Raw genomic sequence first — 26,045 nt, 5'->3', positions numbered from 1 at the left:
GCAACCCGTTTGCACCTAACCGTTTATAAACCGAATGTATAAACCAAACCGCTTATAAACCGAACCGTTTATGAATCGAATCGCTTATAATTCGAACCGTTTACAAACCACTTCCTACTAGGAGTATTTTGAACGACTCGATAAAAATCCGATTTTTTAAAATTAAAAACAGACCCGAACCGTAATTTAGTAAACCTAAAATAAAACTGATCCAAATAATGTTAAATCGTAGAAGAATCGAACTCGTTAACAAACCGAACCAGTTATAAATGGAACTAAAATAAAACTGAACTAAAAAAGAACCGAACCGTTTCTAACCGAGATAAAAACCATTAACAAACCGCAACCCGTCTGCACCGAACCATTTACTACCCGGACCGTTTACAACCCGAACCGTTTACAACCCGAACCGAATTTAAACCGGGATAAAAACCGTTTACACCGAACCGTTAACAAACCGCAACCCGTTTGCACCGAACCGTTTACTACCCGAACCGAATTTAAACCGTTCAAGAATAAACCGAAACCGAATCGAACCGATAATTATTTAAAGCGAACTGAAACCGACCCATAAGACATTTGAACTGATTTCAAACCGACCCAATTTCAAACCGAACCGAAACCGAACTGTCAAACAATAGCAAAATAACTGTTTATGTTTTATTTCATTCTCTGAATCACAAAACAAGATAAAATTCAAACAAATCCTTTCTTATTAGTTATTACACACATTACAATATACCGATAATGTCTACCAAAATACGCCACGCATAATCACACCACATTATTCATATACAACTTCATAAAATGTCTCTTACCTTATATCAAAGCAAATTGTCTTATATAGACGTATACTTGGTATTCTACTCAAATACAGATCTTCTGAATCACTTCAATATTCATTAGCTTGACTCCCTGCAACAGCATTCACTTTCCTGCATCTCCGGAACTTGACTTGTTGAACCTGATCATAACATAAGCAACAACAAATCTCTTCAGTAATTAAGATTCACCACTGCACAAAGGGTCATTATTAATTACATTACTATGGAGTTTTGCTAAAATAATGCAAGTAATATTACCTTGACAGCCCGGCATTTCAATGGGGAAATACTCATCCTTAAGATCCAGGACGTAAGAAACATTGATACATGGAACATGTTCTACATTTCGGCATTGAGCCCATTTTGTCAAGTCCTTGGGACTGTTCCAGCCAAAGAATGAACACGGCATGAATGAAATCGCCAATTCTTGGAGGTTCTCAACGAATCTCAAGCCATCTGGTAGCACCTCTAGTTTCTGACAACCATTGATCTTCAAGTGAGATAGTTTAGGCATAGCTTTTGCTTCTACTATCCAAACGTTTAAGCTCTCCAGGCCTTTTAAAGTGAGGTACTCAAGCTCTTTAAAATAAAAACTAGAGCATTTCATATCCACCCCCGTGTAAGAATCATGCTTTAAACTAAGCTTCTTCAATGAAATCAGTTTCTCAAGGACTTCCATAGGATCAGACTGGAATTTGGTATAGTGCAGAGATAACCGGGTTAATTTTTCAGGAAATTTTATATCTTTAATAGGTTGCTCTACCTCCCCTCTCACCCATAATTTACGGAGCCTACGGCTTGCAAGTGTTTGAGAATATCCTTTTAATATATGACCTTCAAGCTTGAGTGACACACGTTCAAGGTGTTTTAATTTGGAGGTCGGAGATAGGAGGGGTTTGATGCTGTTATCATCAGAAAGAAAATCAGAAGAGAAAAATCTTCGAAGGTTGTAAAGCTCTACGACATCTTCTGCTCTACATTTGTTGCCGAAGTTTGAGAGTGTCTCTAAGCTTCTTAAACCCTTGAGTTGGAGATTAGCTGCTTCGTGGCGGAGGTTGAATAATTTTGAAGGCAAGTATAGATGAAGCAGCCGCTCCAACTTCCACAACACATCTGGTATCCTCACATGAACAAATGAGAGAACACGCAAATCAAGGGTTTGTAAACACCTTAAATTCTTGATTGATGAAGGCAACGAGGAAACCCAACTACCTCTTATGCTCAAGTACCTCAAATGAATCAAGAATCCAACTTCATCTGGTAAACTGTGCATTTCAATATTTTCGATATCAAGGACTCTCAACAATTTGTACCGGTTAAATGCTTTTCTCAGAAGTAACCCCTTTAAGGGTATCAATACATCATCACTTGATAATGTATTGAAGAATAACAGAGACCTTATGTGCCTAGCTTGGTCGTAATCACCGGGAAGTTTGTCAGAAGACTTACCACTATAGTAAATGGCCAGGCGACGAAATTTTTTCTTCTCCAATTTTGAAGCTTTACGTGACTTGGAAGATTTACCTTCAGCTTGATTCTCTTCAGAGCCGACTTTAACTATACTAAGTAAATTTCCTTGTGTTGCTTTGGTCATGCATAAATCACGCATTAGGTTATGGACTAGAAATGTTTTTACCTTTCCAGTTAAGCCCCTTGAACCCACCTGCACAAGCGACCTTTCTACCAACTCAGCCAAGCAATGTTCAGCAACATCTTCGAGTGTATCTTCTGAAGTTTCGTCATCACTAGAGGAAACAAGACCTTCTGCCTCCCACAGCCGAATAATTTTCTTTGCAGGTATCTCCAGGTTAGTCGGAAAATAACCCAAATATAGGAAGCTCGGTTTAAGCTGAAATGGAAGGTCATAATAGCTCAATTCCAGTATTCTTTTCCAACTTGGCACCTGCTGGTGGTCCTCGGTCAAGTACGAGCTGATATACTTGTTGACGTCCTCCCAGTCCTTCAGTGTCTTCTTTGTCGCTAATACTCCTCCGAGCACAGAAATTAACAATGGAAGGCCCTTGCAGAATTTGAGTACATTATCTTTAATGCCTCTTGGATCTGTTTGGTCTGACAAGAGAAAACATCCAGTTGAAGAAATGGTAAGGCTCTGGCAGCAGAAGCTAAAAAGTTAACAATTATGACAAACAGAATTATAAAATTAGGTAGAGGATGGCTGGGTGCATCAAAACCCTATACTCAAAGTCAAGTTCACAATTTATTAGTATTTTAAAATACCACATTATGTTAGCAAATACTTCATATATCCTAAAAATTCTAGAAGGCATTACTGTTCAACCAAATGAATAAAGATGGTAAAAAAAAAAAATTACCTTGAGTACTTCAAGAATTCCAATTCAATAACCTAAACTAGAGTAAATTTAAAGTAAACACACAGGAACATACACAAAGACAAAAGGAAAAAAAAAATAAAAAAAGTGAAACATGGTTGGAGGGTTGGAGACCATAAGTAGATGAACTCAATTAAATGGACAGACTAAATTGGGATAAATGAAAGAGTGAAGAAATTTTAATTGTTTGTATTGGTCATCTGCTTGTTTGAATCTTCTGTTCGCAATGGTTGTTTACAAAAATTTCTGGCCTGATTATTTGTAGGCTCCAAGTAAAAATTAACCAACATTTGGGAAAAGCAGCCAAAGCAAGTGAACATTGCTCCAGTCTAATTTTGCATTTTGGCCAATAAAGTAGAGCAGAGCTAGCTTTTTAAGGCTACTCAAAACCATTTTCCAAACATATTTTTCTATACTTAAGTTTAGACCACATGAAAAAGCCGATCAAAAAATTTGCAAAATAGCATATACAAACTAGAAGAGAGTGTGTGTGGGTGTTTGGAAGGGAGTGCAGCTGAGGGGAAACAGGTACATACCAGATTTATCAGGTGGATTGTTTTCGACTATCTTCAATTTCTCTTCCAGGAGCTGCTTGCTCTGATTTGCATCCAAGGGTTCTAACCGACAAATATAGGCACGTGGATCTACATGTTCAGCCACTTCTTCTAGCTGATTCGTGATTAACAACTTACTTCCATTATCAAGGCTTGCAAATGGAAAGGATTTCTTCAACCTATCCCAAACCTCATTTCCCCAAACGCCGTCAAGTACAATAAAACATTTGGATTTGCGCAGAACCTTGAGGAGCTCAGTCTTTAGCTCATCATCAGTCATCTGAGAAATCTGCTCCTTTGATTTGGAGGTAAGGCTGCTTAGAAGGTCTTGCTGAACAGCTGAACTCTGGCATGGAGAAGAAACATAAGCCCAGGCAAAGGCCTCAAAGTGTTTCCTGATTTCTTTCTTGTCGAAAATTTTCTTAGCCAAAAAGGTCTTTCCAACACCAGCATCTCCACATATAGAAACAACTGTGCCTTCTTTCTTTGTCAACTTACCTACAACTTCATCCATATCTTTATCCCGTCCAATTATGTTCTCTTTCACAGACCCTTTGAAAGTAATCTTTTTTCTCAATAGCCAAGAGGATGAGCTTTCTCCCATTGTAAGCTTGATGTCATAAGTATGCAACTTAGAGGTCAGGAAAGAGATCTTCTGCTTCAAAGAGTCAATTTCAGATCCAATCTCATGAATCAATCGAGCTTCCCACAAAAAACCTGAATATTTTTTCACCAGGCCCAAAATGTCTCTTCGCCTTGTACTCCGGGTATCAACTCTGATGAGAAATCTCTCAATTGTGTCCTCTGCTTCATAAGCAAATTCTCTGATCCGAGCAACCCACCTCCGGGCCATGGCATTGTCATATTTGCTTGCATCGGCATTACTCAGAAAGCAATGCATCCAATCAAGTTCATCTCGTAGCTCCTTCACCTTGTCTTCCACATTGGCTAAGTATCTTGCTTCCTCAATAACCAATCTTCCAAGCCACTGTGCAGCTGATTGGATATCAGCCATCCTGCTTTAAGTCGGCCACATTAGAATTTGAGAAGTGACATATATCAAAAAAAAAAAAAAAAAAAACTGAATGCTATAATTCTAAAGATGGTTGGCAGTCACAATAAAAGTAGGGATCAATAAATAAAACAATTGAACAAAATTAGCAAAAATCCTGTGAAAAATATGTATCAGGAGAGAATTTGATACCACAATAATATACACATTTTACTTGTCAAATATATATGTCATGGAGTATTTATCAAGTTTCACGCAACATTGATTTAGCATTGTTTTGTATTTCAATATTGCTCTCCTTGAGTTATATTTTCATTTTGTGGATATTTGTCAGAAAGCTAGTTAATGCGGTGAATATAATGATGGTATATATGAGCAGCCCACGAAAAATTATATTAAATGTATAGTAAAGCAATATTGGGCAGCGTACATCACTGCCCAATCGTGGCTGACTTAGCATCCACGGCCTGCCTGCCTGCGGAAGCTTATACTTGTGCAGGAAATATCTTTTCCTACCAGTTGACTTGATCAACAATTTGGCAAAAGATTAGAATGGGATGTGAGTTTCTAGCTTTACCCTGTATTAGAGACTTGGGTCCTACTAAAAACTACAAAAGCCAGTTGAAGATATATATACAAAGGCAATCAAATAGATTAGGGGGTTTTATTGGAGTTAAAGAGTGGCATTGCCTTTTAATAGATGTAGCAGCCAATTCACGTAGCTTGATTTATTAGATTCTTTTACAGTCTGTTTGGATAGCAACGTGGAAAGGACAAGAAAGGGAAGGGAGGGAAGATGAAGAATTGGGGAGGAAAAGAGGAGGAAGGAAAAAGTAAGGTTACATTTTCCCTCCAACTATTTCCAACATTGGAAGGTTTATCAAAGTGGGAGGGAAAATAAATCCTTCCATTTCCCTTCCTTCTAACCAAAAAGTATCCAAACAATAAAGGATGGATCATTCTTTGCTCTTCTTTTCCTTCCCCTCCAATTTTCTCTCAATCTAAACAAAGTGTTTATTTCCAAGTTTATTTTGTTCTTGTAATTACTTTTGAGTATTATTTGATTTATTTCGTTCTTATTATTATGTTTCAATATTGTTTAATCTAGAATTAGGCCTCGTTATCTACAACTAATTTTTGTTTTACTATAATTATTTTAATTGTATTGAAATTATTTTTGTTGAACTTAAATTGAATTAAATGATTCTCAATAATATTTTTTCTTTAAAATTACTGATTTTTATGGAATAAAAATCATTCTGACTGAACTAAAATTATTTTTGATAAACTGAACTAATTTTTACTTACATAATATTATGGTTTTAAGGTAAAAAGAATTTGGTCTTAGATAAAAGGAAAATTTGTCTAAAATAAATCAACCTTGTGCGGTTAGCTCAAAATGAGTCAACCTTTTAATAAACTAAGAATAAGTTGACTTTTATGATAAATTTTCTTTTATTAAGCCTTCATAAAATATAAAACATATTGCATTTATATTGGTATGTCTTTAAAAAATTTAATTTAAATTCATTGACTTAGATTTTTTTAAGAAAAATTTATTGAATTTTAATTTTTATTATTTTACCCTTTTTATCTCCACCTTCCACTACCCCCTTCTTTCTCCTCCCTAATGAACCATTAACAACACCTCAATCCCACTGCCCCTTCAACCTTCAACAAACCCAAATCTCCATCATAGCCAACCTATGGAGGTTGGAGGTCATTTGGCCTAAATGAAGATAATACCTTAAAAAAAGGTCAATTTATTCTTAGTTAATCAAAATTTTGACTTATTTTAAGCTAATTGTGCAAAAATTTGGCTTATTTTAATTTTTCCTAGATTAAACCCTAGGTTTGATATTTGACTTTTCTCCCCAAATAATATTTTCTTATGTTCTTGCTTTGATAATTGTTCTATTTTATATTTTTATCAATGCAGGTTAGAATGAATTTGGTATTGATATGAACCTAATATCTTTTTTTTTTTTTTTTTAATAACATGAACCCAATATCTAGTTATCAATTATAGTCAACTGTGATGGTTGTGTTTAATTCAACAAGGACGTGAAGTTCTCAATGAAAATAAGTAGAACAGATTGTTAAGTAGTTAGGATGTCGTGTTTAATGTCTCCAAATTACACGAATTCATGAAAGTAGGTACAATAATATGTTAGGGAAGTCGTTAATTGATGGAAAGAAATTCTAGGTATTATAAAGGTGTATACTTCCTTTTGAGAATTATAGTTTGTCTATTTAGGGTAGTGATTTATCTTTGTAATAAAATCCTGCTAATGACAACCGTCTCTTTGTGCGATTGACATTGAATTCATGCTAATGGGTGCAGGGATATAGGGTAGTCTAAAGCTTTTCCTGCATTCAACTGATATTTCCTATAATCATGCAAAAAGTAAGGGTGCAGGAGGGTAGGGCCAACATGAAATGAAAGCGAGTAAAATTTTCATGTTATCAATTCTAATCAACTGGATGATCGTACTTACCTGGCACTGATCTTGGTAGGACTAGGTCAGATGTTGAAGTAGATCCTTTGCTGCTGGGTCATTTTTACAGTTCACAAAGAACAGTAAGCTTGCAGTAGTGATGTCTTAAAATGCTTTGTTGTTATGTAAAAACACAAAAAAAAAAAAAGAAGAAAGTATTAATGTTGAATTAAAACACCAAATGTGTATCAGCTTTATACATTGGAGGAAAAAAAAAGAGAACCTTCCTTTCCTCTCATAGTAAGGAAGCCATGATGCCAAAACACCAAAAAGTAAAGTTCTCTATATTTTTATAACACTCGTATTATTTTATCAGAATTTATCTAGATTTAATTTATCAAGACTTAACTTGTCAAAACTTTATTTTTCTTTAAAAAAAAAAACTTATTTTGTCTACAATTGTCTTATTTGTGTGCGATTTTGTCTGGAAATATAATAACTTACTTCCTCTACTCTTTTCTACTTGACCTTTTTCTTTTATCACACTTGCCAATGCAAAAGTTTAATGATCAATAACTTTAATTCTCCATTAGTAAAAATTATAAAAGTTATATATTATGATAGTACTTATTGAGACGAATTCAAAAATATCTCACATGAATATCTTTTTCCTTACATATTATTTACAAAAGACAGTCAAAGGAGGAGTGGTGAATAATATAAAAGTCAAAGCGGATCAAGTGAAAAAGAACGGAGGAAGTATATTGTCAAAAACAAATTGTTTGAATTTATTTAGTCTAAAATACTATCAATCCTAATATTGAATACATTAATTTACAGATTTCCTAATTGAGAATTCTTATCATTTCCAGAGTTACCAGCTTATTACTTATTGGTTAAGGTAAGCATTTAAAATCAGCAAGCAGAGTAAATAGCAAGGATAAGATGCCAGGACCTTATACCTTTCCCCAAGTTTAAAGTATATGAAGTACTTTAATTTATTCATCAAAACTTTTAGCCATTCAAAAGTAAAAGAAAGACTGAACCCAATTTCCCATTTACAACTTCTTCGTAATGTAAATGTGTTTTCAAAGTCATTCACAAAATAAATTCACAAACAAAAGATTTTAGGAAAAAGAGTTATTCTTTGCTTTGTATAGTATGTGTGGGAGAAGGATGTTATTTAAACAAAATAGTACTAAGATCACATTTTCTAAACAAGACTTCTCCATCCAGAATGAATAGTCATAGTCGTGTGAATTCAAAAGATTAGCAGTCCCTTCCTAAATACTCTGTAGAAATTAGTTGGGCATAGTACAGAAATATTCCTGAACCCTAAATCTTATACGAAATACTTGTATAACATTGCTTAAAAAACATACAGAAATTGATGGTCTATTAGTCTATTCAGTTAACAAGCTAAAAAACACAGAAATTGAAGCACAATTCAAAATTCAAGGCCCAAAAACACAAACAGAGAATTCTTTTCAATGCATAACAAACATTTTGAGTTGGTCATTGTAACTAATGCATAATATCAACATTCAAACCATTTCAGAAAATCAATATAGCACTAAAAAGTACAGGCCAACCAGTCAAAAACACAACATTATCAAAAACTCGTCAACTTGGATGGATAGGTACTTTAATGTTAATAATAAAGGACACAGCAATGCGTACATATTGCTACCAATAAGTAGCCTATCAATATAAATGTGTGGACTACTTATTATATATGTATATAGCTAACATAGAGGCCAGGCTCTAGGCCATTCGGTTTTGTACTTAAAGAGCAATATATAATCTAAACTCCACTTGATCACGACCAAATCTAAAAGAACTACACCCCAAAAAATGGAGCCTCTTTCCCCTTCCTCATCCCAAGCTGCTCTGCTTTCCCCTTTCTCTTCCCTGCATTCATATCAAATCCAAATTGGCCATGAAATCAAGAAGACAAACTAAGTGACCTAGGCCTCCAAAGTGCTTGCAGCTCAGATATTTCTAGTCAGAATCTGATGAATCATGGGTTTCACTTTGTCGCACACTTCTGGTATGTCCCAGGGATCGGGAAGACTTTACTGATGATTCACCCTCAAAGATGATAATCTGATATTTAGCCAATCTCTCCTCCAATTCGTCTGTGCTAAAATCATCTTTCCCACCAAGCTCGTCAAAACCAACCTAAAAATAAACAAAAATTAATACTTTGAAAGAGTTTGTTGTGGCAAGGGATGGTAGAGTTCAGATAAATACCATATAATTTTCAACTTTTGCATTCTTTATAATAGCAAGGGTTGGAAGGACAACAATCTTCAGCTTTTCAGCTAAGAATGGACTTTTCTCAGCCTGAATTTTTACAAAGCGTGTCTCAATATGCTGCTTTGCTAAAATACTCAAGTGCTTGTCCATTACCTGCACATGATATAGATATAAATCAATGAAGTACTCCCACTCGTTCAACGCAACTCAAATATTCCTCCCATGATAATATGAAGTACATCCTTCTCAGTATATCTGCTCTGCAATTCATGACATCCTCAAATCAAAGACTACTTCTAAAGGAGATTTATAGCTCACATCACCTTGCATACTTTGACCCCATTAGTCCTTAATGCGTCATTAACATAAATCACTAGGACATTTTTTCCGAAATTTTTAAACACCGCGTCAAAGGAGAGATTACAAGCTCATGAAGGCACAAGTAACCCAAAGTGATGTTTGAAAGTTTACAGCCAATGGAAGAAGTCCAATCCCCTCGAATGAAATATACGCCTATCTTGATGTAAAGTGTGTACCTTAATAAATTAAACTTAGGGACAAACCATACTATCTACAGTCAAGCCTCTGACCTAAGATTTGGACGGCAGCATATATGTCCACAAAGACTGTTCTGTTTTCAATACTTCCTAAATTCATCAAAAGACAAACAAATCAAGAACTCATTCACATCATCACATGTGCCATGCCTAAAGAAGCTCAAAAGTGTACACCCAAGGGGAAAAATCTGACTTCATAAACAAACTGTATGCTGGGTTTTTGTGTAATTCAGCTTAAAAATAACTTCAGAAACCACAAAGAACAAACAGATGAAACAGAATTAGAATTTTCAAAAGTCGGCCCAAAGTTTGGGAAAGCATCCACTTTTGATGTGTCCTGTTCATCCCCTCCCAAAATAACAAAAAAAAAAAAAAAAAAAAAAAAAAAAAAAAAAAAAAAAAACTAACTATAAACTGGCCTTCGGATATACCATGGTCAAACCACTGGCTGCTATCATCATCCAACCACATCACTACAACACTAACTTTAACAGTATAAACATGCAAACTTCACATTAAGTCCTCATCATCCTAAAATCCACCAATTAGCTTCTTGCCATCCCTGCCAGCAACAAATAAAAAATCTGTGCTCGAAAATCAGATTATTCACTGTTTCACACACCTCTATCAGTAACCCTACTACATTTGACAAAGAAAAAGAGGATATAATACCGGCTAAGGTTATAGAGATTAGTCTTGAAGAACTGGCCTTGTTCATAAGAAAGACCATTTAAAATTTAAAATAAATAAATACATAACCCTCATCAGGCTAGGCAAGGAATCCATAACAACAAAGCAAAAACCATGCCAGTACCATAAAAGACCTAAGTTAAAAGGCACAGACTCGAAGACTCAAGATAATATACATAATATTAAAGGTATTTAATCAAATCAAATTATTAATTAATCCAAATCTGTAGAGTACGACTTGCCATTTAAGGAGAACATCTCAACATTAACTTAGTTTCTACAAAATAGGAATCTTTTACAGAGACGAGAACAAACACCCTGATTCCAATATCCACGGAGAAAAACTTCCAATAGGCTTTCACCTATATTACGCTGAAATTAAGCACTTGTAAAACAACATCAGGATAATCTTCTCAATGTCCTCTCTCTGAGATAACTGAGTTTAATACTGTTAGTTCCCCCAAAAGAAATTGAATGTTTAGTTGTCTCCCCCCTTTATGACTAAGCAAGGTTCTAATTCTGCTCTAAATAGCAAGTTGCGCGTAAAACCATGCATCAATTTGATTTTCTACAATATTCTTCCCTAATTAAGCTAAATAATACGAAGTATAAAAATCAGATCCAATTTCTTCTTCCATGACATGCGAAATACCAAATGTTTCGGTTGAAAACAATGGGACCTTGCCGAAGGTCCGCTGAAGTGGAGAAGGCTGGATTCGGTCCAAGTTGTGTTGGGCCGAAGGTTTCCTGCACAGTGAACACACGTAAACTAGCCTCGGGGGTGTTTCCGAGGAAGGCCCCTCCGATGCTAAAGTCAGTACAATGTGTAAAAGGAAGACACTATGCAAGAGAGTTTGTAGCTTGAGGCTTTTGTGGAATATTTCTGAATGCAAGAATGAGCATACGAATTGGAATACGAATGTATGTGTCAATATGATGGCTTTTATACCTCATCATACATGGAGAGGTTGGGCTTTAGCCCAATTGGCTTACTTTGTGGGCTGACCTTTGACTCTTGAGCAATTGGAGAGTTGAACCTTGACCTTGGGCTTTTAATTGGATCATTTAGTGCTTAGGCCCAATTTTGACTAAATTGGACCCAAACAACTTGCCCCCCAGACCCGATTTGGAAGGATGACGGGTCGGGTTTGATTTAATTCAGAAAAGGAGGGAAGTAAATGATTTAATTGATCCAAAAATTTGAATTTAAACCGTAATTAATGAGATAACAACGGTTAATGATTTGCGAAAGTTGGACGGATAATGGGCAGTTTAATCACAAGACATGTGTTTAATGGCTACTTAGTGGGTATTTAAGAGAAATTAAAGCACAGACTCTTCGTATCCCGTACCTGGAGATATAAACAGAGGCGCGTCATTCTCCTCACTTATTCACCAATACAAACCCAGAATTCTTCGAGAGAGAAACCAAGAACCCGCATCAAAACTTCGCAAATTCCCCGAGCATTGAGCTTAGAAACTGAGACTTGCCACTACGAACTCGTAAATCGGCAACTTTCGCTTCAGATTAAGGTAAATTCCTTTGATTTCAGTTTATTTTTCTTCGAATTCGAACTCCTTCCCCTTTTCTTTCGACTTTTCTCTTCGAAATAATCCATGGCAAGAGGAGTTAGAGGTAGAGCCCGTGCTCCAAGAAGAGCAAGGCCGATTCCCGATCCTAGGAATAGGATTGGGACCTGGAATGGTCAAAGGCCGGAGTCTGACCCTGCTGAAGGGATTAGGGCGACTCCCCTTTCCTCGGCTCCTCCTCAAAGAACGGATGAGCCGAGTGCCTCTGGACGGGACGATGAAATTCCCGCTGTCCTTTGGGATATCCTCCCTGGGTTTTCAGAGTGGGAGAATGCCGAAGTCGCTTCGGCCATGATAAAGAACCGCCCCTACTCATGGTGGGTAGAGAACGCCGATCAATATCGATTTGCTGAGCAAATTGAGTTGCACTACGGCATTTTTGAAGCTGATGGATATTGGTGCCGAATGCCCTCAGCATCCGATAGAATCCATCGTCCACCCCCGGGGTATGTGGGGGTGTACACGAGACAGCTTCAGTATGGGCTGAGGTTCCCTTTGGACGTTTTCGTCCGAGACTTGCTGATCCATTACAACATTTCCCTATGTCAGCTAACCCCCACCAGCATCCGAAGGGTGATGACATACTTATGGGTCTGCAAGTTCTTCAAATACGTGCCGAACCTGCACTGCTTCAGAAAGCTCCATCGGCTAGTGCCAAATATTCAGAGTGGGCACGGAAGCCATGGTTCTGGGTGGTATCGGATTGAGTCCCGGCCCCAATACTTGACCATGTGGCCAAATGACTCTTCAGACAAGGACTGGAGAGGTCAATGGATTTGGGTTAGGGCACCCACAGATCCGGGCCACCCTTGCGTCTTCAGCGCTCCCCGGTACTTAGCTGAGCCTGATCCCGAAATGGGAAGTCTAGGTCCCCCCGCAGATAACGGGGCGGATCCGAACCTGGATCAGCAACATATCTTCGGCAAGCTGCCGAACCCGGGGGGCAGTGGTCGAATGCAGCATATCCCGGAGACTTGGCTCCCCGATACGCATTACGTTTTCCAAGAGAATATGCTAGCAGCTGTTGGCCTCAGCCGAAAGTTTAAGGATGGTAAGCTTCTTCGGCTGGGGCCGAGGCTTTTAAACTACCTCTTTTTCTTCTCTCGCTTTGCTTTTTTATGCTGTGCCAACATATCTGAGCTAAACTTTTTCCCTTTCCTTTTTTCAGAGCGGGACGAGACCAACGTTGGTATTAACTACGCTCGTCTTGGTGTTAACCGAGAGCGAGTTGTAACTGAACGGGCCCCGTCTATTACTGAGCCGAGGCATAGGGAAGTTCATCTGGATTCTTCCCACTTCCAAATTGAGGCTGTTGCTCTGTATCAGAGGCAGAAGCCTTGGTGGAAGAAGAGAGACCCTTGGTTTCAGCTGCTGAACGAAGAAGCTGAAGCTGCCCGCACAGCCGAAGAGGTTGCACGGGTACTTGAGGCTTGCGAAGGAGGAGAAGGGTCCTCCAAACTGCTGAGGCCGAAGCTGCAGCTAGAGCAGCTGAAGAAGACGAGGCTTTGCTGAAAACCTCGGTGAGCTTTCAGACAACTTTTCTTTTCTTTTTTTTTTTTTTTTTTTTTTACTCACACTCTTCTTCCCCCCTGTCTGTTACAGTCTGAAGAGAGTAACAGACACAGAGAAGGCAAAGCTCCTGTTCGTCCCGAAGATCAAATACAAGAGTCTTCAGACTCAGATATGGACGAGCAGCCCCTTCTGAAAAGGCGCCGAAGGATGGCCATCATCGGCCCTCATGACTTTCAGCAGAGGCCGATGACCATCGGCGTCGCAATAAGGGAACCTGAGGAAGGCAATGGATCGCCGAGGGTTCCCCAGCCAACACCCCAATCTCCTCAAAAGACCCCTCCGCCACCTCCTGAGATGGAGGTGGATCAGAGAACTCCCGAACCTAAGGGAGGGGTCCAAGAAGAAATCAAGAAGAGTGCTGCTGAGCACGAAAATAAAGATGCCGTGATGTCCAGTGCTGAGGGCTTCACGGCAGATATCGCAAGAGAGGTTGAGGCTTTCGTCCTCACCCCTGAAGAAGAGGAGGTCATAGTAGTTGACTCCTCTGAGAAGGACGATGCTGAGACAACCAAAGCTAATCAAGCTCCATTGTCGTCCTTCCCTTCTTTCCAGACTCTGCATTCTGGAGAAATGGGTTTCTCGGCCCCCCGAATTCCAATCCCAGATCACATCTGGGACCTCATATGGGGTCAAAACCGAGAAGGAGCTGCAGCCTACTTCGGCAATTTTGCTGGCATGTCCGAAGTAGACAGGGCAAGGATCTGGTCGCTGAAGGCCACTGCTGGGATGGGTGAATCCAGCAGATCAGTTCCTGACCCAGCCAGGTCTAACCAACTGCTGATGATGCAGGTAATTTTCCTTCATTTCCTCCGAAATTCAGCTCTTTATTATATATATACATATTTTTTTTTTTTTTTTTTATTTTATATATATTTTTTTTTTGTCTTCCTGTTTTCAGTTCGTGCACAATCAGACTCTCACTGTAGAGCTGATTGATACCCTACAAGATAGGGTAGACGCTGCTGTGCACGAAAAGAAGGTGGCTGAAGAGGAAGTTAAGCTTGCTAAGCTGAAGCAAGCAGCAGCTGAAGAGAAGCAGCAGGAGGTTGAGGAGTACGGTAAAAAAGCTGCCGAAGCCCTGAAAACCTTCTGCGATGCTATGGAGAAGGAGGTTTTTCCCCCACTGATGGAAGGGGAAAAATTCCTCCAGGAGCATATGGGAGTGGACGTCTCCAAATTCAAGGCTGCCATTGAGAGCCGAATTCAAGAAGGAACTGCTGCACAAGCTGAAGTGCAGCAGCGTCTAGAGGCTCTTGAAGCCAGCCGAATGGCTGCTGAAGAGTTGCTCCTGGCCAAAGACGTCCAACTCTCAGAGGCTACTGCTGCTGCTGAAGCTCAAAGAGTTAAATTCCAAAAGGCTGAGGATCAATTGCTGATCCAGAAAGTTGAAGTGGCCCAAGCTCAGACAAAGGCTTCCCAAATTCAGCAAGAGCTGAATGAGCTGAAAGGCTCCTCCTCCCAAGTCGCTGATGAGCTGAAGAAATCCAAGGAAGACTTGGAGGAGACCCAGAAGAAGCTGGCTGATGCTGAGGCTTTACTCAAAGTCCGTGTTTATACCCAAGAGGAATATGAGATGGGTTTCAGAAACGGATTCCGAGTATGCCGAAGAGTCTGCCTTCATGCTGAGCCGAAACTGGACTGGTCTAAATGTGCTGAGTGGGTCCAGAATCCCGAAGACCCTCACATGAAGTATGCAACTCCAGCTGAAGCTGAAATTCTTAAGGCTGAGGAAGCCGAAGAGGAAGCTGAAAGACTGGAGTTGGAAGCTGAGCAGAGGGAAAGGGAGGCTCGGCAAAGTGCAAAGCCCGCTTCTTCTGCTGCTGGGGCTGAGGCCACCATGGGGCTCAACGCTGATCAGTCTGATCCTCCGGCTGAAGCATAGGAACTCGGGCAGTCGTCTTCAGAGTCTTGCGGTTCATCATGTGCTTAACTTTAGACTTGCCGCTTTCTGAGTTTTTTGCCTTGTTTTTTGCTTCAGCTTGCCTTGTCGTACAGCAGTTTTATTTTTTTGCTTATGTACGTATTTCGGCAGCTGTTATTTTCCGCTTGTGGGCGGCTGCCGATACTGAATTATTGAACTTGTAGCTCAATTTTTGAGCATGAAATATTAATCTAATGCTCTTTTCTTCAGTTGCTTTATTTTTGAATGCTTTACTGTTTCTTTTCTTCAACTCTGCCGAACATAGTTGCACTGAGTGCTTCTTGCCCCCACAGAAATTGAAGTAAGACTTCAGTTGAATAAGCAATTTCTGAACTTCTTCAAAATGGGTATCCGAAACACAGGGCCAACTGAAGGCAATGCTTCTGGGATGCAAGTCTTACTGAAGATTGACTGTCTGAAAGTTGGATATCCGAAACACAGGGCCAACTGAAGGCAATGCTTGGGATATTAGCTTTCTGGGACTAACCTCTTTAGAACAAGTCTTACTGAAATTTGACTTCAGCTGAAAGACCAGCGTTCTTAAAGAAGACGCATATCCGAAACACAGGGCCACTGAAGGCAATGCTTCGAATAATGTCTTTGGAGAACAGGTCTTACTGAAGTTTGACTTCAGCTGAAAGACCAGTGTTCTTTAAAAAGACGAGTTTTGTAAGCCATCTGAAACTCAGTTACCCGAAGGCGAAGGTTTCAGACAAGGCTGATTTAAAAATTTTCAACTGTTGCTGTTATCCTTGATTTTCTGTCTATCTTGAAAAATGGATACCCGAAACACAGGGCCAACTTAAGGCAATGTTTCGGATAATGGCTCTCTGGGATACGAGGCTCAGTTAAGGCAATATCCCAGAATTGTCCATGGACTCATGTCTTTGGAGAACAAGTCTTACTGAAGTTTGACTTCAGCTGAAAGACCGGTGTTCTTTAAAAAGACAGGTTTTGTCAGCAATCTGAAACCCAGTTACCCGAAGGCGAAGGCTTCAGACGAGGCTGAATAAAAAAAAACCCTTAAAGAGTAGATAGAACAAAGAAAATTTTGAAAGGATAAAAAGTTGTAAATATTTATATAAATGGCGGCTCCAAGGCCTTTCATTAGTTCAAAATGTACTTACAAAGATTGTTCTGCCCCGAAGGGTTTACACATGGTATTTTTTCAGTACATCAGCGTTCCAGTGATTCTTCAACTCAGTTCCATCCAACTGCCGAAGTCGGTATGTCCCTGGCTGAAGCTCATCATAAATTTCATAAGGTCCCTCCCATGTAGCTGAGAGCTTCCCATGGATTCGGCCTTTCTGAACTGCAGCAGCATTCCGAAGGACAAGATCTCCAATTTTGAGAGGCCTTGCATGGACCCTTCGGTTATAAAATTTGCTGATTCTCTGCTTATAGGCGGCCATTTTATCTCGAGCTGAGTCTCTTACTTCGTCGAGGAAATCGAGAGATTCCCTCATCAGTCGCTCATTCTCAGCCGAGAAATGGTGCACTCGAAGGCTCTCAGAGCCAATTTCCACTGGAAGGACGGCTTCGGCACCATACACCAGTTCAAAAGGTGAGTGGCCCGTTGCCTCTTTTTCAGTTGTCCGAAGGGACCAAAGGGTTCCAGGGAGCTCCTCTAGCCATTTGGACTTTTGATCTTCCACCCTCTTCTTGAGGGCATTTAAGATCTGTTTATTTGCTGCTTCGGCTTGTCCGTTACTTTGCGGGTGGCATACTGCTGAGTATGCCAGTTTGATGCCGAACTGATCTGTATATCGCTTCAGCGGTAAGTTATCAAATTGCCTCCCATGATCGAAGACAAATACTCTCGGGATGCCAAAGCGAGTGATGATATTCTGCCAGATAAATTTTCTGACAGTTTGCTCTGTAATGTTCGAGGCTGCTTCGGCCTCGATCCATTTACTGAAGTAGTCGACACCAACTATCAGCCATTTTTTCTGGTACACAGCCTCTGGAAATGGTCCCAGTATATCCAGTCCCCATTGGGCAAACGGGAGTGGATTAAGGATCGGCTGAAGATCCCTTGCTGGCTGATGGATAACTGGAGCATATTTTTGACATTTTTCGCATTTCCGAACCAGCTCCTTAGCATCTGCGATCATGGTGGGCCAGTAATATCCGGCCCTCAATGCCTTGTGGGCTAAGGTTCTTCCCCCAATGTGGTTCCCACAGATGCCGAGGTGAATCTCGCGCAGGATATAATCTGCATCTGTTGGTCCCACGCATTTCAGCAATGGGGCTGAGAAGGACTTTTTCAGAAGTTCCCCCCTGAAGACAATGAACCTAGAGCTGGTTCTCTTCATTTTGGAGGCCAAAGCTTTGTCCTCAGGAGTTTCTCCCCGAAGCTTAAAAGCTAAAATGGGTTCCATCCAACTAGGCTCTGGGTCGGCGCAGCACACTTCAGGTGCTTCGTCGACACTTCTTACTCGACGCACTTCTACATATACAGACCTGTTCAGCTCGGTAAAAGATGAACTAGCAAGTTTGGAGAGTGCATCGGCCTGAGTATTCTGACCCCTTGGGATCAGCTGAACCTCAAAAGTTTTCAGCTCTGCAATGACTGATTTGATCTTGGCAAGATAAGCTATCATGGAGGGCTCTTTGGCCTCATAGCTGCCACTGATCTGATATGCAACTAGCTGAGAGTCTGTTTTTAAGCAGACATGATCGGCTTCCAAGGAGATGCATAATTGTAGGCCGGCGATTGCTGCCTCATATTCGGCTTCATTGTTCGAGGCCTTAAAAGAAAATTTTAGTGCATACTCAAAGGATTTGCCTTCGGGAGAAGTTATCAGTACTCCTGCCCCCGAACCGTTTTCGGTGGAAGACCCATCCGTAAACACGGTCCAGACTTTCTTGTCACTGTCCAGCACTTCTTGGTATGAGCATTCGGCCAAGAAATCCGCCAGGGCTTGAGCCTTAATGGCAGCCCTCGGACGGTAGCTGATGCTGAATTCGGTGAGCTCAAAAGCCCACTTGGCTAGCCTACCGGATTTTTCAACCTTGCCAAGAACTTTTTCCAACGGCTGATCAGTTAAGACCACTATCTGATGGCAATCAAAATAGGGCCTCAGCTTCCGAGCAGCTACCACTACCGCGAAAGCAACTTTCTCGAGTAGAGGATAGCGGGTCTCGGCATCCGTCAGTGTATGACTGACGAAATAAATCGGTTGCTGACTCTTACTCTCTTCCCTCAGCAATACTGCGCTGATGGTAGCTGGGCTAACGGCCACATATAGGTATAGAGTTTCTCCTTCAACTGGGCTAGCCAGCGTTGGGAGTTGAGCCAGATGCTCCCGAAGCTGTTGAAAGGCGTCTTTTTGCTCTTCCTCCCAAACAAGCTCTTTTGTTTTCGGGAGTTTCAGGGCTTTGAAGAAGGGTAACCCCTTATCCGAAGCTCTGGAAATGAACCTCGAGAGGGCTGCCATTCTTCCGGTGAGCCGCTGAACATCCCGCTTTGTTTTCGGCTCAGGAAGGTCGAGCGCCGCTTTGACTTTAGAGGGATTGGCATCAATCCCCCTTTTGCTGACCATGAAACCCAGGAATTTCCCTGTCTTCACGCCGAAGACACACTTCTTCGGATTCAGCTTCATTTGATGCTTTCTCAAGGTGGCGAAAGTTTCAGCCAGGTCCTTTACATGGTCCTCTAGTTTTCTGCTTTTGACGATCGAATCGTCAACATAGACTTCCATGTTTCGGCCCTTTTGATCGGCGAAAACTTGATCCACCAGCCTTTGATAGGTTGCCCCCGCATTTTTCAATCCGAAGGGCATCATTTTGTAATTATACACCCCAGCGCTCGTGACGAATGCTGTCTTGGCTCGATCGTCGGGGTGCATAAAGATCTGATGATACCCCGAGAATGCGTCCATGAAACTAAGCAAGGCATGGCCACTTGTCGAATCGACTAGCTGATCGATTCTTGGCAAGGGATAGAAATCCTTTGGACAAGCCTTATTTAGGTCCGTGAAGTCAACGCACATCCTCCAGGTACCATTGGGCTTCTGAACCATCACCACATTTGCCAGCCATTCCGGATATTGGCAAGGTTCAATGAACCCTGCCTCCAATAATTTTTTGACTTCGGCTGCGATGTCTCGGTTCTTATTGGCGGAGTAATTCCGCTTCTTTTGCTTAACTGGTCGACACGCTGGGTCAACATTAAGCTTATGGGAGATGAGGTCTGAACTTATCCCGGGCATATCAGCTGCCGAGAAAGCAAACACATCTCTGTTATCCCGAAGGAGCTGAATAAGTTCACAACGGGTGTTAGGATCAAGGTCCATCCCGATTGTTACACATTTGTCAGCATCTCCTTCGGCCAACTCAACTGTTTCAGTCTGTTGGTCCATGTCCATTGCCGAGGGACTGGACTCTTCAGAATCTGGTCTGCTGCCAATGTCAGCAGGTGTCCCAGTCTTTGTGTTCTTTGGCTGGCTCTCTGAGTCTTGCGGCTCAGCTGAAGAGTCAACCTTTTCCCTTTCGGGACCTTTTTCTCTGGGCACTGATCCTTGGGCCGAAGCACTTAGGCCTTTCGGCTTTTTTGTGCTTGGCTCTCTTTCTTTTTCTTTCTCCTCCTCATCCTTGTCGTTATCTGGGCGACTACTGGATGGCTTGAGGTAGTTGCACCTTCGGGCGTCCTTTTGGTTGCCCTGTATCCTTTCGGGGAAGCCGGCGTCTGAGACATAAATCATCAGCTGATGATAAGTTGAGACGACCCCTTGGATCTCGTGAATTATGGGTCTCCCCAAAATCACGTTGTACACTGAAGGAGCGTCGATGACCAAAAACTCAATCATGACGTTCCGGGCTGCCTCATCGCAACCGATGGTGACAGGAAGCGTCACCTTCCCGTCTGGATAAGTTGAAGCCCCATTGAACCCGGATACCGGATAGGGTACCGGCGTAAGGTGCTTGGGCTTCAGCTTAATTTGGTTGTAGGCCTTTCGGAACAGAATGTTTGCTCCGCTGCCACCGTCAACAAGGACCTTACTGACGTCGTGGTTGGCCACCGTGGCGATGATCACCAACGGATCCTCGTGAGGGAACGTAATCCCCCGACAGTCGGCGGCTGTGAACGTCATGTTCGGCACCGGCGATTGGGGAGCTTGAATGTCAGCGTTGTTCACCTGGTGAGTCAAAGCTCTAAGGTGACGCTTGTGCTCCCTCCGAGAGTATATTCCTCCCGAGATAACATTGATCGGAGGGAATTTCCCCTCCGGTTTTTTACTGTTTTTCCGGGGGAAATCAAGGTCCTGCCGAGGGTCCTTTGCTAGCCTCTCGGATTCTTTTTTCTCGCGTTGATCCGCGATGTATTTTTTCAAGTATCCCTTCCGGACCATGTCCTCTATCTGGTCCTTCAGCTGGATACACTCTTCAGTGTTGTGGCCCGAAGACTCGTGGAACTCACACCACTGATTTTTATTTTTTCGCTGATACCACTCTGGGAGTGGTCTCGGCTTTCGGTAACTCTGCTCCTCCTTCGTCACACTGTAAATTTTGGCGCGTGGAAGAGAGAGCGGATTGTAGGACTCATATCTGCCTGTGTATGAGGCAAACCTGTCCTTCTTTAGGTCGTTGGCCGGAGATGGCTCCGGAGCCTTTGATTTTCCCTTTGCCTTATGGCCTTGGCCTTCAGACAAGGGTATTTGCCTCTGTTTCCCTCCCCCGGATTGAGGTTGGGTTTTTGCTTTATTCCATTCTTCGGCTCGGATGAACTTATCCGAAGCACTAAGAGCTTCCTCCAAGGTCTGCGGGGTATGCATGACCATGAAGTCTAGGAATTTTCCTAGCTGAAGGCCATTCTGCATTGCAAAAACAGCGAGCCCCTGGTCCAGCTGGGAGACGCTTGATGACTCGTTGCTGAAACGGGTCAGGTAGTCTCGGAGGCTTTCGGTTTCCCCCTGTTGCAGATTCATGAGCTCTGCGGTAGTCTTCTCTCGGCGGTTTGCCGTGGAAAACTTGCTCCTGAACTTGGAGGACAGATCATCCCAACCTGTTATGGAGCCTTGCCTTACTCCCTTGGAGATCCACGCTTGCGCGACCCCCTTGAGAGTGGTTGGGAAATATTTGCACCAAGTCGCCTCGGATCTGGGGCAAAGATGCATATGAGTCTCATACGAGGCCACGTGGTCCTTCGGATCCGTGGTCCCGTCATATGTGATATGCGACGGTATTTTAACCGTGGGTACGCGCTCTTCCAGTATCCATTGCTCGAATGGTGAACTAGCGGGTAGCATAATGGCCTTGCCCTTGTTCCTGGCCGAAGGGACCGCGCTCCGCCCTCTTAGAGAGGTAGGAGTGGTTTTCGTCCCTGGCTGGGAAGTCTGGGCCTCGGCTGCAGGGAACGAGAGGCGACTACGCACGCTCGGTTCCTGGCCGCCGAGTCGGTCAAGGACGCTTCTGCGAGCAGTCTCAGGTTCCCGGCGAGTATATTCTGGCCGAGAAGCTGAGCTGCTGCTCTTATGCGCTGCTGGTCTTGAGGATGAGGATCCTTTAAATAATTGAGAGTTCTTTTTCCTCTGTTTTTCATTTTTCCAAGAATCCTCCTCCCACTCTTCCAGTTCCCGGAAGGAAGGAAGCTTCCCACCGTCATGGTCTAACTTCCTCCGCTGATGCCGGGTATGCGGAGGAGTTCGATCACGAGGCGGTGGCATATTCTGTGCCCTCATTGCCTCCATGAGTACTGCCAGCGCTCTTGCCACCTCTTCCGAACTGGGCCCCGTCAAAGGGGTCCCCGGCCGAGTGTGGTAATGAGGCCGTGCAGCCGATGGTTGGCTTTGGGACACTGAATATGTCCTATGATCAGACTGACCCCTGCTAGACCGAGAGTGGTCCGGCCTATATTGAGAGTCATGCATTATAGGAGATAGGGAATCCTCCTTGTGTGATCCTCCCCCGAGCCGGCACCCTTGGGAGAGTTCCGGTCCGGCGAGGGTGATGGTGTAGGGGTTTTAGGCTTTTCGCCCGCTCCTTGACGGAGGCTTTTGCTCTTGCGGTTCTTAGCCATAGCTGCTAAGATAATTGCAAGATGATCTTGGTTAGGAATTTGGCTTAAAGATTTTTGAAAGTCTTCCCCACAGACGGCGCCAAATTGTTTCGGTTGAAAACAATGGGACCTTGCCGAAGGTCCGCTGAAGTGGAGAAGGCTGGATTCGGTCCAAGTTGTGTTGGGCCGAAGGTTTCCTGCACAGTGAACACACGTAAACTAGCCTCGGGGGTGTTTCCGAGGAAGGCCCCTCCGATGCTAAAGTCAGTACAATGTGTAAAAGGAAGACACTATGCAAGAGAGTTTGTAGCTTGAGGCTTTTGTGGAATATTTCTGAATGCAAGAATGAGCATACGAATTGGAATACGAATGTATGTGTCAATATGATGGCTTTTATACCTCATCATACATGGAGAGGTTGGGCTTTAGCCCAATTGGCTTACTTTGTGGGCTGACCTTTGACTCTTGAGCAATTGGAGAGTTGAACCTTGACCTTGGGCTTTTAATTGGATCATTTAGTGCTTAGGCCCAATTTTGACTAAATTGGACCCAAACACCAAACAACCGCGATTCTTCAGCTCAATATGTTCAAAAGTTACATTTTTCCCCTCTACATCACCATACTCAAAACAATCCAAAAAATGTGCATGATAACCACATCAAACAATAAATTCACCCATTTTTAACTCTCAATCTCTATATTCTAGGTTCACTTTTCCTCTACATCAAACAAATATCAGATCTAATATACTTCCATAAACATAACTTTCTCATAAATTAAACCAAAAAAACAATAAAAATATTAAAAAATCAAAAGATGATACTTTACCTTACAAGGCCAATTCTCGCGATAGAAATGGCAAACGACGCGATCACTGGCTTTAACAATAGAAAAGAAATCCTTTTCAGAAGGAATCTCAGAATACTCGCCATGGCCAAGAGAGATCCAACGGCTACGCTTCTCCGCCATTTTCTTCATCTGTTGAATCCTCTTCTCTCTCAACACTTCGATATCGTCGCTTTCGAGGCGATCTAGGGCTGCAATTTCATCATCGATCTTGTCCTCCATTGCTTTCGCCACTGTTAGAACTTGCTTCTCCAAAATCTGCAGACATTTGATTAATTTTTTTAGAATTGTGACGAAATTGATTCACAGATTTGAGAAAAAGAGGGATGAATTTGACGAACCTGTTGAACATTAGGGTTTTCCATTTTGATTTGTCGGGAAAATTGGGATTACGCCGGAAATTGTAGAAGGAAGGTTTTTGTTTCTGGAAAAAAAGAGAGAAAATTTAGGTGGGGTAGTAGAAGTCTAGAAGATAGATTTCTCAGTTGCTCACTCTCAATTGACACGGTCACACGGCGCTAAAGCCCTTTTGAATTCGTTCTAAAACTAGCGTGTACAGACTATAGAGGTGTTAAAAATCGATTGGATACGACTTACTCTATAATTGAAAAGTGACTTGTAATATAACACGGCTTGTATTATCAGACTGGTCCAATATGATTATAACCTGAATTAGACTAAATCTGACTTAATCATTCAAGAAGACACCTCCACATTAGACAGAGAGCACCTTTTCACCGTTTAGACTTTTGACTTGGTAGTTTAGGGTTTTTTTCTTTAAATTAATTTACTTTTTTTTTTTTAGATGAGCTATGATAAAATTTTGAGAGAAGAGTGATCTTGCTTTCTTGAATTTATAAACTCACAGAAGAGTATCATTTAAAAACATAATTTAATAGTGTACAGATTTAAAATATTAATCTAAATAATACGGAGTATTTTTTTTTTTATGCACAATCATATTATTAAATTTAATACAAGTACAGTTATGACATAATTAGCTATTATTATTAATTTCAAAATGCAAGATATAGTCACGTGTTAATTGATTTTTTCCAAATTTAGTAATTGTATAATAGTCTTTGAATTAATCATATAATAAGTCTTAATAACACGTGGGATATAAGGAGTTAAATTAATATACATACGAAAAATTAATTAAATTAATATACATATTAAAGTCATTCATAATTCCTTAGAATAATAAGGTTCCATTAAGGCATTAATCTTAAGGCATGCTTGGGAGATTATGTATTACTAGGGTAATAAAAGTCAGACTAAGCAAAATGAAAGTGAATATAGGGAAGGAGGAGGTAGTGATAATGTGATTGTAATTTGGTGTGTTTGGATTGGAGGAAATGGAATGAAAGGAAGGGAAGGGAAATGAATGGATTGGTTATCTTTTATTTGGATAACAAATGAGAAAGAAAAGGAATTGGAGGGGAGAGAAATGGAGGGAATTAATTGTAAGAAATTAATCTCTCTATCAATGGAAAGATTTGGAAGGAAAACTCATCTTTCTTCCCTCCCCTCCCCTTCCCCTCCCTCCCCTTCCCTTTTTAATATCCAAACAAACTGTTAGTGATGGATGTGGTATGAGGTGAACAAAAATGAACTAATACCCTCATTTTGTGGGTAATTGTTACACTAGAAGCCGGCAGTGGCGGATCCAGAAATTTATAAATGGGGGTCCAAAATATTTTCCAACTTAATCATACCAACGTACTAAATAATTATAAAAAAAATAAATAAAAAAAAAACCTTTTTTGGATTTTTGAACAAACTAATCCAAAGTTCCTTTCTTTTTTCTTTCATCAACCACCTTCTCACTAATAAAAAAAGTAGAATACTACTTTAAATAATCGGAAACAACTAGTCAATTTGATATGTTACCCTCGTTTCATATTATTTGCGACAAATTGTACTATTTATGAGACATAAATTATTCATTTATTGTAAATAATATGAAACGGGTGTAATAAATTAAATCTAAAATCAATCGATTACCTAAGTCAAACACTCACTCTAGTACTATAAAGTATACAATCTCAATCAATAAAATGCACAAAGTAAAGCTATAATAGTTTGAGGTAGCACTGTCAAAACGGTTTGACAGTTCGGTTTCGGTTCGGTTTGAAATCGGTTCGGTAGTTAATCAGGTCGGTTTGGAATCGGTTTAATTGTCTCACGGGTCGGTTTTGGTTCGGTTAAAATAGTTAGCGGTTCGATTCGGTTTCGGTTTATTCTTAAGCGGTTTTAATTCGGTTCGGGTTGTAAACAGTCCGGGTAGTAAACGGTTCGGTGCAGGCGGGTTGCGGTTTTTTAACGATGCAGTGTAAACGGTTTTTATCCCGGTTCAAACAGTTTCGGGTTGGAAACGGTTTCAGGTTAGAAACAGTTCGGTTCTTTTTTGGTTCAGTTTATAACTGG

The 26,045-nt window shown here is 41.1% G+C and overlaps 2 protein-coding genes across 2 annotated transcripts; both read right to left on the bottom strand.

The window, feature by feature from the left end:
• Positions 1 to 638: 638 nt before the first annotated feature.
• LOC110718832 (putative disease resistance protein At1g50180) lies at positions 639 to 7,710 on the bottom strand. The gene is made up of 4 exons (XM_021897749.1): positions 7,240 to 7,710; positions 3,712 to 4,745; positions 1,083 to 2,894; positions 639 to 964 (listed from the first exon to the last, which is right to left on the bottom strand). The coding sequence occupies exons 2-4, from the start codon at positions 4,742 to 4,744 to the stop codon at positions 903 to 905; spliced, it is 2,907 nt and encodes a 968-aa protein (XP_021753441.1). The 5' UTR covers position 4,745; positions 7,240 to 7,710; the 3' UTR covers positions 639 to 902.
• Positions 7,711 to 8,716: 1,006 nt separating this feature from the next.
• LOC110718831 (thioredoxin domain-containing protein 9 homolog) lies at positions 8,717 to 24,167 on the bottom strand. Its single transcript, XM_021897748.1, has 4 exons — positions 23,957 to 24,167; positions 23,598 to 23,873; positions 9,433 to 9,591; positions 8,717 to 9,360 (listed from the first exon to the last, which is right to left on the bottom strand). Exons 1-4 carry the CDS (start codon positions 23,978 to 23,980, stop codon positions 9,181 to 9,183), a joined length of 639 nt encoding a protein of 212 aa, XP_021753440.1. The 5' UTR covers positions 23,981 to 24,167; the 3' UTR covers positions 8,717 to 9,180.
• Between the last annotated feature and the right edge of the window lie 1,878 nt (positions 24,168 to 26,045).

Source organism: Chenopodium quinoa, unplaced genomic scaffold (genome assembly GCF_001683475.1).
Source record: "Chenopodium quinoa cultivar QQ74 unplaced genomic scaffold, ASM168347v1, whole genome shotgun sequence".
Taxonomy (NCBI): Eukaryota; Viridiplantae; Streptophyta; class Magnoliopsida; order Caryophyllales; family Amaranthaceae; genus Chenopodium; species Chenopodium quinoa.
Note: the sequence above shows the minus strand (reverse complement) of the source record. Positions and strands in the feature narration are given on the sequence as shown.

What these genes read in the sequence shown, in the direction of transcription:
- LOC110718831 (XM_021897748.1), bottom strand. Translation starts at nt 23,980, where the DNA reads ATGGAAAACCCTAATGTTCAACAG. An exon ending in AAAACCCTAATGTTCAACAG is followed by an intron (nt 23,874 to 23,956) that starts GTTCGTCAAATT and finishes AAATGTCTGCAG; the next exon opens with ATTTTGGAGAAGCAAGTTCT. An exon ending in GCGAGAATTGGCCTTGTAAG is followed by an intron (nt 9,592 to 23,597) that starts GTAAAGTATCAT and finishes TATCATGTGCAG; the next exon opens with GTAATGGACAAGCACTTGAG.
- LOC110718832 (XM_021897749.1), bottom strand. Translation starts at nt 4,744, where the DNA reads ATGGCTGATATCCAATCAGCTGCACAGTGGCTTGGAAGATTGGTTATT. An exon ending in CAATCCACCTGATAAATCTG is followed by an intron (nt 2,895 to 3,711) that starts GTATGTACCTGT and finishes TTCTCTTGTCAG; the next exon opens with ACCAAACAGATCCAAGAGGC. An exon ending in TGAAATGCCGGGCTGTCAAG is followed by an intron (nt 965 to 1,082) that starts GTAATATTACTT and finishes TGTTATGATCAG; the next exon opens with GTTCAACAAGTCAAGTTCCG.